Source organism: Sphaeramia orbicularis, chromosome 4 (genome assembly GCF_902148855.1).
Source record: "Sphaeramia orbicularis chromosome 4, fSphaOr1.1, whole genome shotgun sequence".
In the NCBI taxonomy this organism is placed as follows: Eukaryota; Metazoa; Chordata; class Actinopteri; order Kurtiformes; family Apogonidae; genus Sphaeramia; species Sphaeramia orbicularis.
The window spans coordinates 50,426,532-50,440,165 of NC_043960.1; the positions used below are offsets into that span (position 1 = coordinate 50,426,532).

The window sequence follows — 13,634 nt, forward strand, 5'->3', positions numbered from 1 at the left end:
TTTTTTACAGCTAGGCTGGCAGACCGTGGGTTTATATGACTGGGACACACTAAATCATTTGGTGTCATTTAGAGGAAAATGTGTGTGTTTTAGTGTTTGAGTCCCTTTACGAAAGGCGATAAAAGTTTTCAAACAAATTTTAAAAGTAGCTAAATTTGTGTAGTCTATAAAGTTGCTAAATCTGAGGCTACATTTAAACATTAATGATCTGAACCAAAAACGCAAAAGTGCCATTGCGTTCTCACTTTCAGTTCCCCGTTTAGATGTGCGTTTTGGGGGAAATCTGCATGCAGATGGACACGCAAGTGTTTGAAATTTCCTATTTATCAATGTAGTATGTGCACCAGGTGGCTAGGTGGCATCACCACCACCAAGACCAAGCACCTGTGTAGAACCTTTCTACCTCTCTTGCTGTTCTCTCCTAGCATGAAATATAATCACAAAACAGGAAACAGAACACTACTCTCTATAAAGATTTGTGACTAGGGATTTGAATTGATAGGAATTTAAAGATTCCACTGGTAAATCCAGCAACAAAAGTGTTAAGTTGGCATCAATGTGTATGCTGTATGCTGGAGCAACATAAAGCTTTTTCATTCTTTTTTTCCTTCATTAAGTCCATAATAGCCACCATATTATGTATGCACAGTCAGAAACACAGATTTGTATTTGTGTTAGACAAAGAGAAAAACAACGTGACTGTGTGCAGTGAATCATTTGTCTTTTATTTGTTTTGCATCTGTTGTCTGTAGCGGTGTGTGAGAACGGCTGCCAGAACGGTGGGCGCTGCATTGGACCCAACAGATGCGCCTGTGTCTACGGTTTCACTGGTCCACAGTGTGAAAGAGGTGAGTCCTCATCCTTGTTACAGCTGTCATCCTTTCACATTCAGACACTATCAGGGTGTTCCCATGTCATGTATACTGATATAAATGTTAAGAAAGATACCAAGGCAGGAAAGCTTTGATGGTTCTATGAAGTCACTGGTGCTGAGTCTATCAGTCCAGATGCCCTCTTTTCAGTCCTCTAACAGGAATGAATTCACTCTGCTCAGACAAACAGTGGGTGTTCGCCTCCTGGGCTTTGAAGAAAAGCCTGAGGTATGCGCATGGTGGGAAATGATGGCAGGGTATTAGTGGTACATGGCCTGTCCTGTGCAAGATGAAAAAGTGTGTCAGAGCTGCTGTGCTGAGTTCCTCCCACCTTTAAACCTTCACCTTCAAACTCACCTTTGATCGACCCTCCCACGTCCTCTCCTGCTGCAACCTGCAAAAGGAAAGTTCCTGGCCTGTAATTTTGCCCGCCTAATTTATCTCCAGCTTTCTTCTGTGCACCTTCCATTTCCTACCTACATACTGTAAATTTTTTTGTGGGGAAAAAAGAGATGTGCAACCCGTCAGCCTGCGTTTTCCTCCAGCGTATTCCCAGACTTCCTTCAGTTGCCCTCATTTTTCATGTAAATCTAATATCATTCCTCCCACTCTGTTGTTTCTTGATGAAACTTCAGTGTTTTTTGTTTTTGAAAATGCAACCTTTCTTGGGTAGAGAGGTTGAGTTTAGTCGAAGGAAACCTTAAAGGCATCTGGCAGTAAATACCCCCCGTCCCCCTCCACATCCCCACAGGACTCAGAATAGACTTTCTTTGTGAAGTTGTCGAGGACATTTCCTGATGAGGAGTGGAGCAACAGAGTGAGGGGGATGGAGGGGAGAATGGAAGGACAGGGCCAAAATAAAAAATGGACTCCCCAGCTGTGTACACAAAGGCTGACTGGGCCCAGTACAAACACTATCCCTAACCCGTGTTGGGGATTTGGGGGGAGCGCATGGACTCACAGGTAGTCACAAGGGTAATACTTTATATCTTTACTTTTTATTTATTTATTTATTTTATGCCAGATTCTGAAAGGATCTGGATATAATCTGGATATATTTGTCTCATAAACTGCACGACTGATAAATATTGGTAGAAGTTACAGAAATGATGTGAAAGCTGAGCCTCCATATATATAGTTGCCTTTGCTGAACCTTTGGTGAACTGGTCTTGTGGGAAATCATTACATTTGTCTTCTCTTTCTTAGAAAAGTTTGCATCCTGCTCACTGTGATATCTTTAAATATTGAGACTGAATATTTTCATATTCACTCATCATGACTAATGACCACTAAATTTGTGGAATATTGCACCTGGTATGAAAATGTGGAGTGTCCCTGGTTTAACCTTCACTGTCATTAGAGCCCTGTTGTGTAGCTTAGGCCATGAGTCAGTAGATTTACTGCATGATTCAGTGAGAAGACTGCTGATCAAGTGCGATTATGAAGACAGTGAAAGTCAACCAGTCAGGATGAACTGGGTGTGTGTTTTAACAGTCTTCAGAAACCCTGCAGTGTGTGTTTGCATGTTTGGGATGTGTGCATATGTGGTTGTGTGTGTACATGTTTGGGATGTGTGTCTATGTGGTTGTGTGTGTACGTGTTTGGGATGTGTGTCTATGTGGTTGTGTGTGTACGTGTTTGGGATGTGTGTCTGTGGTTGTGTGTGTACGTGTTTGGGATGTGTGTCTATATGGTTGCGTGTGTACATCTTGCATGTGCCTGAGGCGTGCTGACTTTGGTTCGGGTTAGAATGAGATGTTCAGTCATGTTGGATCAGGGAAGTTTATCATTATTGTAACATACACTTATATTATCTTTTTTTATTTTTTTAATTTCTTTACAATTATCATCTAAAACACTTTTAAATTTCAAAATATTTTCATCTGGTTTAGTTTTATTAATGTACCCCAAAAATCATAAATCAGATATAAATAAGAACTTGGATAACTTTCATTTTAGTTGTTTCAATATTATCATATCACTTTATTGTGTTTTTTTTTCATCATATTTGTCTTGATGCAACTATTGCAGGATTTTTACGTGTCTTTTTACATTATTTTCACTTGAATTCTTCAATTTACATGTATGACCAAAAATCACTTTCCAAACTGGAAAGAATTAATGATTTAACATTTAATCTATCAAATGAGTATTCATATCAACTTATTACAATTTTAAATTTTGGATTAAAAAAAAATAATTTTATAAGTACATAAGTAGTTTTGTTTGAATTTTCAGTTAGAGACCTGGACTTATATTTGCTTAGTTGTTTGTAAATTTAGGTTTTTGTTTTGTTTTTTTCATGTTCCATGAGGAAACCTTTCATTTTATAGAGGGTATAAAAGTTAGGATGGAAAAAATGCATGATTTACTGTGATTTATAAACTAATGATTATTAAAGTTCCCATGTTTTGCTAGGTTTAAATGCTCTTGAGTCCCATTTGCCATTAACATTGCTCAAACCAAAACAGAGCTCATTATTCAGCACCTGGAGCAAAATAAAACAGAAAGTTGAGTCTTAAATGAAAGAACAAAAAAAGGAAAATAATGCTGATTTTACCTCATGTTGCAAGGATTTAGTAGTCAGTATTCAGTATTTGTTAACTACTATAACCAGGTTCTTAAAGTTTATTTTTGTGGTTATATGCAACATTAAGCCACACATAACTATGTGCATATGCTCTTATCCTATTGTAAATGTAGCCTGAATATAAGTTTTCACACCATTTTGCATGGGTGCAAAAGCAACGAGTGGTGTGGATGTGTGTCCTCTAAGCTTTGGCCCATGAAGCCCATGGTCCAGTTCTGCTCAGCCCATTTTCAACCTCTGTGGTCAGACTCAAATTCAGGCTGTGGTTCAGTCCAGACCAAATAAACTGAAAAAGACAGAGGTCCAATTCTGCACCCCCCAGAAGGCGGTGACGTCAAGGGCATTTAGAGATGCTGGAAGAAAAGGAAGTTGTGCTATTTATGCTCTGTTGACTCTGGATAAGAGCAGACAGAATGTAGTTGGATAGGATAAGGGCACTGGAGGATTGGTGGGTTTACCGGAGGAGGAACAGGTCAGTATGTGGAAAGTATACACAATGACTATTCACACTGTCAGACAGTTTTAGGCCTTACTACATTTGATCTACAGCAAACCAATAAATTATATACTAATGCATGAGGATTCCATGTGTTTCCATATGCAAAAAAAGCTGCTGTGCAAGATCCACAATGAACTTTAGGCCATAAAGGACCCAATGTGAGCTGAGTATTTTAAAACCACCCACACCAACTTTTAATCCATGTCTGGAAATGTGTCTTGCTATTGCTCCATAAGGACATAAGGAGCCCTTTGCTACATCCAGTTGCATAAGCCCTGTATTAAATCTTCATGTTGTGTATTAAATGTAATTATAAACACCACATTTCACATTTAGTGTCTGGTTTTCATAGGAGCATTAAATTTTGATGATCCATCTCATAAACAAAAAGTTGAGGACATTATTCAAAGAGTGCCCAGGCCACATTTTAGAAGCTATGGTTTGTTCAAATCAATATTTGAGTAGCCTCACAGGACAGAGATGAAGGCAATGTTTGATCTGGCTTGGTAAAAAATGCCTGATTTACTCTCACTGCTGTTTCTAAAGGCACTACAAAGAATTCCCTTCTGTGCATAAGGAACACGTCCCCTGAGCAGCAGCTGTTGATGAAAACTGGAGCCCCGTCACTTACTGCTGAAAGGTGTTTTTTGTCTGCATTCAGTGGACTCTGCATCATTGTTTTATTCTCTATGGTACTGTGAGTGGAAGTTTCCCAGAACAGACAAAAATAGCTGTGAGGTTAATTTTAGTGGACAATGAGTGAGATACACAAACTGGACTGAGATCTAATGTCACAAACAAAAGAGTGACTTCACACTTGGGTAGAATGTTAAACCACCATCAATCATGTATGCACTTCTTCTTCTATATGAATTTCAGAATGCAATTCATTCCATGGCTTTGAGAAAACACTTAAATTCATGAAAAAATCAGAAATTGTGTGCACTGACATTTATTAGGATTTTTAAACAGTGCAACAAAAATATCCAAAAACACACAAAAATTGCTCATTTCCAATGAGAAAATAGTATAAAAATGATCAACCTCCCATCTTCACAGTCTTCACTGTAATTAAAAAAAAAAAAAAAAAAAACATGGTTGAAAGTTTAAACAAGACTCCAGACTTTATTGGGCTTCATCAGAAGTGGGATATCTAGTACAGTATTTACAGAATTATGCTTTAAGTTTTGTGTTTTTCTGTGTCAGATCTCTTTGGACAGAGAGTTGGAGAAGCAGCTTGTGACCAAAAGGTCGCCCTCATTTGCTGCCCTTGAAAAAGCAGCCCACTTCTCCCGGTCTGCAGTGTGTGGTGTCTTCAGCAAGTCATGGCTCAAATGCAGAAGTTCAGTTTCAGTGTATCTATAATACCCTGACAAATAAAGATTTTTCCCATTTCTATCATTGATGCCACCTTAGCACTTTTGTTGCTAGATTTACAAACTTATCAGACTACCTAGCAACTTCTTTTTCTGTAATCACCTAGCAACATATTTAGTTACCTCCGCCAAGGAGGTTATGTTTTTGCCAGGGTTTGTTTGTTTGTCTGTTTGTTTGTTTGTTTGTCTGTCCGTTAGTGTGCAACATAACTCAAAAAGTTATGGACAGATTTGGATGAAATTTTCAGGGTTTGTTGGAAATGGGATAAGGAAGAAATGATTAAATTTTGGTGGTGATCGGGGGTGGGGGGGGGCCCACGGGGGGGGCCACTGATCAGCCTTGGCGGAGGTCTGCGCTCTCCGAGTGCTTCTAGTTACTTTTAAAATGTGTTTGTAAATGTTTATCAACTCTTGTAGTGACTCATACACTAAAACACACATTTTCCTCTAAATGACAGCCAATGATTGAGTGTGTCCCATATAAACCCACAGTATGTCTGCCTAGCCGTAAAAGTCAGTGTTTCCAACTTAGACACTTTGATGGTATATGTAGTGATTTTTCAGGCCCCTCTAGAGACTTTTTATCAAAAAAGCCACTAGTGGCAAATCTATCACCTTTCTCTGATGTGAAAACAGTCCCATTGACATTGACAGTTTTCTCTTTTTCTCATTTTGGTCCATTTAGATTGTTAATGTAGACTGTAAATTAAAAATGTTCTGGTTATAAATGTTCATGTTTTACTGTGACTTGTTGTCTCCTTAGTGGACCGTAAGGTTAAAAACCACACCAAACTGAAGAGAATGAAGATAAAAACTAAACAAACTAACAAACAAACCAATACATAAGTAACTAACCTAAGTAAATGGTCCAGAGTGTCTCTTTTGGGTCACTTTAGCCAGTCCCTACACCCAGTTGAAGGTGGCTGGATTTGGAACATCAAAAAAAAAACAAAAAACCTAGAATTGACAGACTATAATTCTTTTGTTGTTCTAAACATATTTAGGGTGTTTTTATACTTGCTTTTTGCCTCTAACACAATGTTATTCCTCTCTCCTACATTGTTCATTACATTTACTTGAACATTTACAATTATGCAAATTAGGTAATGATCATTTAGTAACTTCTAGTGACTTTTATGACAGAAAACAGATGCTTTCACCACTGAGGAGCTGGAAACATGGATTTATGTTGAACCTACATAAACTTAGTATCAACACATTCAGACAAATCTCCCCTACGTCACTGATACAAGATGCTGCCTGCAATTGAGAAACCTCTGTTTGAGGGCTACCCAAAACCAGATATCAGCAAAATTAAATTATGCATCGATGAGTATTTTTTTGTGTAGTCCTGTATTCTGTATTGAGCTTTTGCACCAATGTCACAGTTATCATGTGACTAGGGGTGCAGTGCCATGGTGAACGGCAGAAGCAACACAACAAACAAATAAATGAGCAACGGATTATGGCTACCAGCACTGAAAATAAAGTTTTGGAGTTGTCCTGCGAAGTGACTAACCTTACTGGACGGCAGAGAGAACGCTATTTGGAGAAGCTAGCAGGGCTAGCAGGGCTAGCTACCGACCCTTCTCCCTCCTGATGTGTTTACAGATCTGGCAAAATCCGCCAGTCTACCGGAGTTTAATGCAGACAGTCTGTACCATTATGTTCTAAATGGAGCGTCCCCATACATAGGTGCTGATCTAAAAGCAGACTAAAGTCTGGATGCTTACCAGTTCTTAGTCTCAGGTTAGATGACCGAGTCACTGTACTGCGCTCACAGCAGAGGAATGTATCTCATAATGGTAAAGGAAAGATACAGCTAACGTTAGCTAGCTAGCTGTGTATGTTTTTAACATGTTTCCCCCAGCATGCCACCAAAACTCAAATAGACTGTAACCAAAAGCAGCTCTAATTAATTAACATTGTGTAATAATGTTAGTGTAGCCTACAGTATTAGCTCTGTTGTTGAAGTGTCTGCCTTTCTACTATCTACACACAGTAATATGTACAGTTTGACCACTATAACATATGGCACAGCATAATGACAATAACAGTAGGGCATAGAACACAGTGTAGCTGGTAAAAAAAACAAAAGGCAGCCACTACAACAGAGCTAATATTGAAGGCTACTTATGACAGCTGCTGGAACATAGTGGCTCATAGTAGTTAACCCAGTCTAGCCATCTAGCTAGGTGGAGCTAATGTGCTATCGACAAAAACAGAGCCTGCTCTATCTGTAATATCAGATCCATCAGAGCCAGGCTCTGTCTGTAACCCAGCTGAAACCATTGGTGTCTTTGAAGAACGATGGAACTGTTGTGTGCGACCACTGTACGTGTAAAGCAGGGTTAAAAACAAACAAAAACGAGAACATTCAGATCAAATTCGATATTAGCCGTCCAGTGTGCAGTCCAGCACTTCTGCCATCCGTCATGGTGCTCGTTTGCGGCGCGAACAGAGCGTGACGTAACGTGCAAAGGGTCAATAGTTATCCCACACACAACAGTTTCTTTTTTTTTTTTTGTTTAACTTGTCTTGTCCAGCATCCTAACAGACGAAAGGTAGTCTGGTTGCCTTTTGGTGCTGAATAAATTTGCTCTGCCAAGGGTACCTTCATAAAGTATATGAAGCTTCCCGTGATATTCTACTGACTTTATTATGAGTTTTGTAGAACCACATTTCAATGGCGGACCTGACATGGGGGGGTGAAGGGGAGAGAGCAAGAGAGAGGAAGGTGGCGAAGACCCTCACAAGAAAGTATCAACAATGCAAACAGTAACAACCATGGTGGTAATTATAATTGTAACAATAACTACAACCAGAACTGGGTAAACTGAGCAGAAGAGAGAGAGAGAAAAACAAAACAAACAAACAAACAAAATTACACTGAAATAAAATAAAATACATAAGACCTATTAAATGATGAATATAAGAAAAGAAAGCACGAACAGAATATCATACACCACATCCGCCCAAATAATACCAGTAATAAATCCACACAACATCAGTACACAACAGTTTTCTTGAGGATTCAGGCTTTAGAATCAAAGGGCTTATCTGTGCAGTTGCCACTTTCCCATAGTTGTTGGTCCCTGTGTGCATGTGTTGGTCTTTGTGCTCTGTTAAGCATTTAGTGCCTTTTTGGGTGAGTGCTTTTGGTGTGGAGAAAATGAAAAGAGCAGACTCCTCAAGGAATGATTTGGACCCAAAGGAAAAGAGAGGTTTGGAGTGTGTTGATAAAGGCTTTGATAAGACTAACAGGGTCTGTTTTGGTTGGCTGTGACAATCATAAACTTCCCGAACATGCACTCATAGACACACAAACAAAGAAGCCCACACATTTGAATCATTTATTTATATCCTCATCAGCAAAAGGACAAACGGACACAAACAATGCAATGAAGTCAGAAATTCCACAAAACCTGCCAGACATGTGCATAGTCTGAATTGCACCAAACATCAACACAAACATGGATAAACACAAATGTGTTTCCATGTGTTTAGGGATTGACTTACACTGACTTTCATTCATTTCCTGTAGACTTAGGCCTCAGTCACAAATGCCGTTACGAACTGCTACAAACACCGTGCAAATGATTTATGGACCATTTTGTACAACCTTTTCAAGGCAGACTTATAAGAATGGAGAGTTCATAGAACATTCCTAAGTTCATAGGCAAGATTTTCTACAAACGCACTAGGAAATCCCCTTGTGTAGGGCACCCTAACGAATGCCTTGAAGTGGCCATAGGTCTGATGTAGGAAGGTCCCAAGGCATCCTTTTGAAGAACTTGACAACTTTATGGTGTTCGTATGACACAAAGTCCCTTCATTTTCTCACAGAAGCCTCAAGTTGCTCATGCGATTTGAACGGCAGCTGTACCAACTTCATAAGATGGCCGTAAGAAACTTATGCTCCCTCCACAAATGTCTACGAACTCCAGATTTTGTACGAACTAGGAGATTCTTACGAACCCATTGTTCATAAGAATCTTTGTGACTGAGGCCTTAAGCTAACCACAACATGCTTAACCCTAACCTTAAAACAACTCTCAAGTGATTTTCAAGCGATTTACCTTTCCACATTTCTCTGGTCCCTGTAAGTGAGTGTACAAACAGACATACATCCTGATAACGTAATGAATGTACAGTCACATACACAAAAGCCCAGATATAATTTCTCAACAGTTGAATAACTGCATGACGCTAAGGCTCTGAGTAAATCCTCCAGCTGTAGAAAGTCTACAGAGGATATCCAGTTCAGTCACAAGCCCTGTCCACTTAACCAGGCATTATTTAGACCTTTTTATGACTTTTATTTTTTATTTTCTGGTTTTTGTTCCCCACAAAATTGTTGGTACCCTACTGTACACACACACACATGCACACACACACACACACACACACACACATGCACACACACACACACACACACACACCCCATCCCAGAGAGTTTCTTTATTATTTTGACTTGCTGACCTTTGTCATACAAATGTATGTATGAATGATAATGCCTTCTTTTCCGCGTAATCAACTCATATTTCATGTTCCTTATCTCAGCAGACCTCCCTTTTAGGGAGTTTTATAAATACTTCAGCAGTTATTAATGAGTCTGTGTCTGGTGACATTTGTCTTTCCCTGCCTTTTCCTCCTCACTGTCCCATCAGTGGACTTTCTTACCATCTCTCCAATCCCACAGTAGGACAGGGTTGATGGGAATGTGTTTTCCCATAAGACTTTGCCTTCCAGACAGGATTAAATATTTTCACCTCAGACTTTACACTATTTTATCTTTATTTAATCCTTCTTTCATTATGGCAGAGATGAAAGCATAATATACTTTGATGAATGATCACTCATTAAAAAAATAGATCTGATTTTGGCTTGACTACAAAAACATCCACATCCACTGTATGTAAAGGGCCAGTCCACATTAGCTATGACTGTTAGGCTAATCTACAGTATGTTAACAGATGTAGGTGAAAGGGTACAGTGACTTGGAGCCTGGGTTGAGACTTGCCAAGAATTCCTGGAGACTTTTATGAAAAGGACTGATATATGGAAACTAGTGTCATAAGTCAAGACCACATAAACCAAGGTCAACTCATGAGCAAGACCAGATAGTATTAAAACCAAGGTAGGGTAAGAGAAAAGAGGCTGAAACTAGACATACAATCACATTTTACAAACAGCCATTCAAGAATCACTGAGGAAAGTATCTGTTTTCTGTCATAAAAGTTACTAGAATTTACTAAATGACCTCAAATTTGCAAAATTCTAAATGTTCATGTAATTATAATGAACGATGTAGGGGAGAGGAATAACACTGTGTTACACACAAAAAGTGTGTATAAAAACACCCTAAATATGTTTAGAACTACAAATGAACTAAACTCTGTTCTTTAATGTCCCAATTCCAACCATCTTCCTTTATCCGGGTTTGGGGACCAGCTAAAGTAACCCAAAAGAGACACTCTGGACCAGTTACTCAGGTTAGTTATTTATGTATTGGTTTGTTTGTTTAGTTTTATCTTCATTTTTCTTCAGTTTGGTTTGGTTTTTACCCTTGGCCACACTGGCTGCAGGGAGCTGTCTTCAGTTGGTCGTCTGTCTGTTCATCTGTCTGTCTGTCTGTCCAGTATGAGAAAAACTTTGGCATGTACCAGTGGTTCTCAGCTGCGGATGGCAGCAGATAGTCAACAACAATAATAATGTGAGGGGAGCTCACGTTCACTGTTTCACAGCTTTATTGAAACATACTCCACGTACAGGTCATACAGGTCAGGTCAATTTTTAAGATGTGATGCACTGTTAGTATGTATGTCACTCTTTAAGGAAGTATCTCTGGTATGTACGGCAGTATTCAATGCAGTTGATATAGTAAAAAGTACATGTTCAGAAACCACAGGTGGTCACCTCCCTTCTATGTCTGTCAGATTCAGATACAGACATTTATTCATCGGTGGCGCTCGTGCCACAGTGCATCCATGGAGCTCATACTATTGTGTGCAGTGTACACGTCCGCGAATCTGAGGCACACCTTAATGTGGGTCTGAAGAAAAGAAAAACTTTACCCAAATAAATTCCAAACTTTTCATTCACTCGCAGCTTCTCTACCGATGCACTTGGATCGTGGATGTGTGTGTCGGCGTATCAATACGTATTGGATAATCTTCCCATCCCTAATTTGAATCAATGAAATAATACTGAACCGAATCAATATCAGATTGGATCAAGTCAAATCATGATTTCTGTTGTGACGCTGCTGGAAAAGGGTGCTGCTCTTTTGGCGACCAGAAGCAGGTGTTCACGTCTGTTTGGTTTTGTATATTGTCTGCGTCTTTTTAAGCTAGCAAGTTTTTTATAAGTTTGTTTACGGGTGCTTTGCGGGACGTACTGAGCCTAACAATGGAGATATTTTCCTTCCTACTTTTGGTAATTGTGCCGTACATCGCTCAGGGTTTGTTTGTCAAGCCCGACAGGATCCAATACACAAGAGACTTTCTCCTGGGATTTAAATCAAGCAACTATGTGGCAGATCAACCTACCCAGCTACTAAGTGATGGGGAGTTTGAACTTTTTGATCTCCTAGTCAGTGACAATACTGCATTACAAAGTTTTCGACGTCCGACTTTTCCTGGTAAAAAAAAACTGGAAAAGAGGGAAATGGGGTAGAGTGCGGCGACGACTAAGGAGATTAATTAAAAGAACCTGGAAGCGATGGAGAAGCATCACGGTGGGGGTGTTTGCTTATACATCAATCCCAAGTGGTGCAGTGGTGCCATTGTGTGCAAATGGATTTGTTCACCAGATACTGAGCTGTTGTTTGTGTCAGTCAGACCATTTTATCTACCTAGGGAACTCCCTCAAATATTCCTAACAGTAGTGTACATCCACCCCAAGGCAGACACCAAGAATACTTCTGGCATTATCTTCTCAGTAGCCCAAAGACTCCAATCTATCTCCCCTGATGCCCCATGCTTCTTGCTTGGTGATTTTAACCATGTCAACTGTAAAAAGTCACTGAGCGGTTTTTACCAATATGTCACCTGCCCCACTCAGGGTATCAGGACACTGGACCTCTGTTATTGCTCTATTAAGGGAGCCTATAAGTCTGTCTATAAGTACCCCTATTGGATTCTCTGATCACAATGTGGTGCACCTTCTCCCCACATATAGATCTGTGCTGCCTAGAGACAAAGCACAGGCACATACAGTCCAGGTGTGGAATGAGGAAAGCACTCTGGCTTTACAGGGCTCTTTTGACAGCACTGTCTGGTCTGTCTTCCAGGATGCATCCAGCTGCATTGATGAACTGACAGATGTTGTATGTAGTTACATCTCCTTCTGTGTGGGCTGTACAATCCCAACCGAGTCAGTCATTTCCTACCCCAATAATAAGCCCTGGATATCCAAGGAACTGAAAAACCTGTTGAGGAAAAAGACAGCTATTTTTAACAGTGGTGATAAGATTGCATATGCTGAAATTGGGAAGGTTGTGTGGGCTGAAATCGCAAAGGCTAAACTCCAGTATAAGAATAAAATTAAGGCCAAATTCAGCGAGTCTCACCTTAGATCTGTGTGGAACGGCATTAAAATGATGACTGGCCTAAATAAAGGCTGCAGCACTTTGTCTTTAAATGGATTTAATTCAGATGAGCAGCTAGCTAATGAATTAAACAGTTTTTATATGAGATTTTCTAACAGTGATTTTAGTGAGAGAATTAATAATATGCGGAAGAATTTCGTTGGTGACTCTTCAGTTTTGGAAATTGACGTCTCTAAGGTTGAAAATTTGTTATTTATTTAAACACACCAAGGTTAGGAAAAGTCCCGGCCCTGACAACATCAGTGGTCGGGTGCTGGTCAGTTAAGTGAGATCTTTATAGTAATTTTCACTCAATCCCTCCAGACACAAAGAGTGCCTCAAATATGGAAACATGCCACCATCATTCCTGTGGCTAAGTGCAAAAATCCCAAAGTCCTGAATAACTTCCAACCCGTGGCTCTCACCTCATTGGTGATGAAGACGCTTTTAAAATTGGTGAAGCAGGAGTTATTGAAGCAGGTGGAGGATCAGTTAGATCCACTTCAATTTGCTTATAGGACTAGCAGAGGTGTTGAGGATGCAAAACTCACTTTATTAAATTCCCTCTATTGACATCTGGAGACCCCAAAAACTCATGCTAGGCTCCAATTTATTGACTTCTTTTCAGCATTCAACACTATTCAGCCCTTTTTGTTGGCTGAGAAACTTCAAGCTTTTTTTAATTTGGAAACCAACTTAATTGGCT

The 13,634-nt window shown here is 39.6% G+C and overlaps 1 protein-coding gene across 2 annotated transcripts in view; it reads left to right on the plus strand.

Moving 5' to 3' along the window:
* The window catches only part of fbn2b (fibrillin 2b), a 151,155-nt gene that overhangs the window by 46,704 nt on the left and 90,817 nt on the right, over positions 1-13,634 (plus strand). For both annotated transcript variants that reach the window (XM_030132057.1, XM_030132058.1), the window contains one exon: positions 753-848. In XM_030132057.1, coding sequence (XP_029987917.1) covers positions 753-848 — 96 coding nt within the window. The remainder of the gene's footprint in view (positions 1-752; positions 849-13,634) is intronic.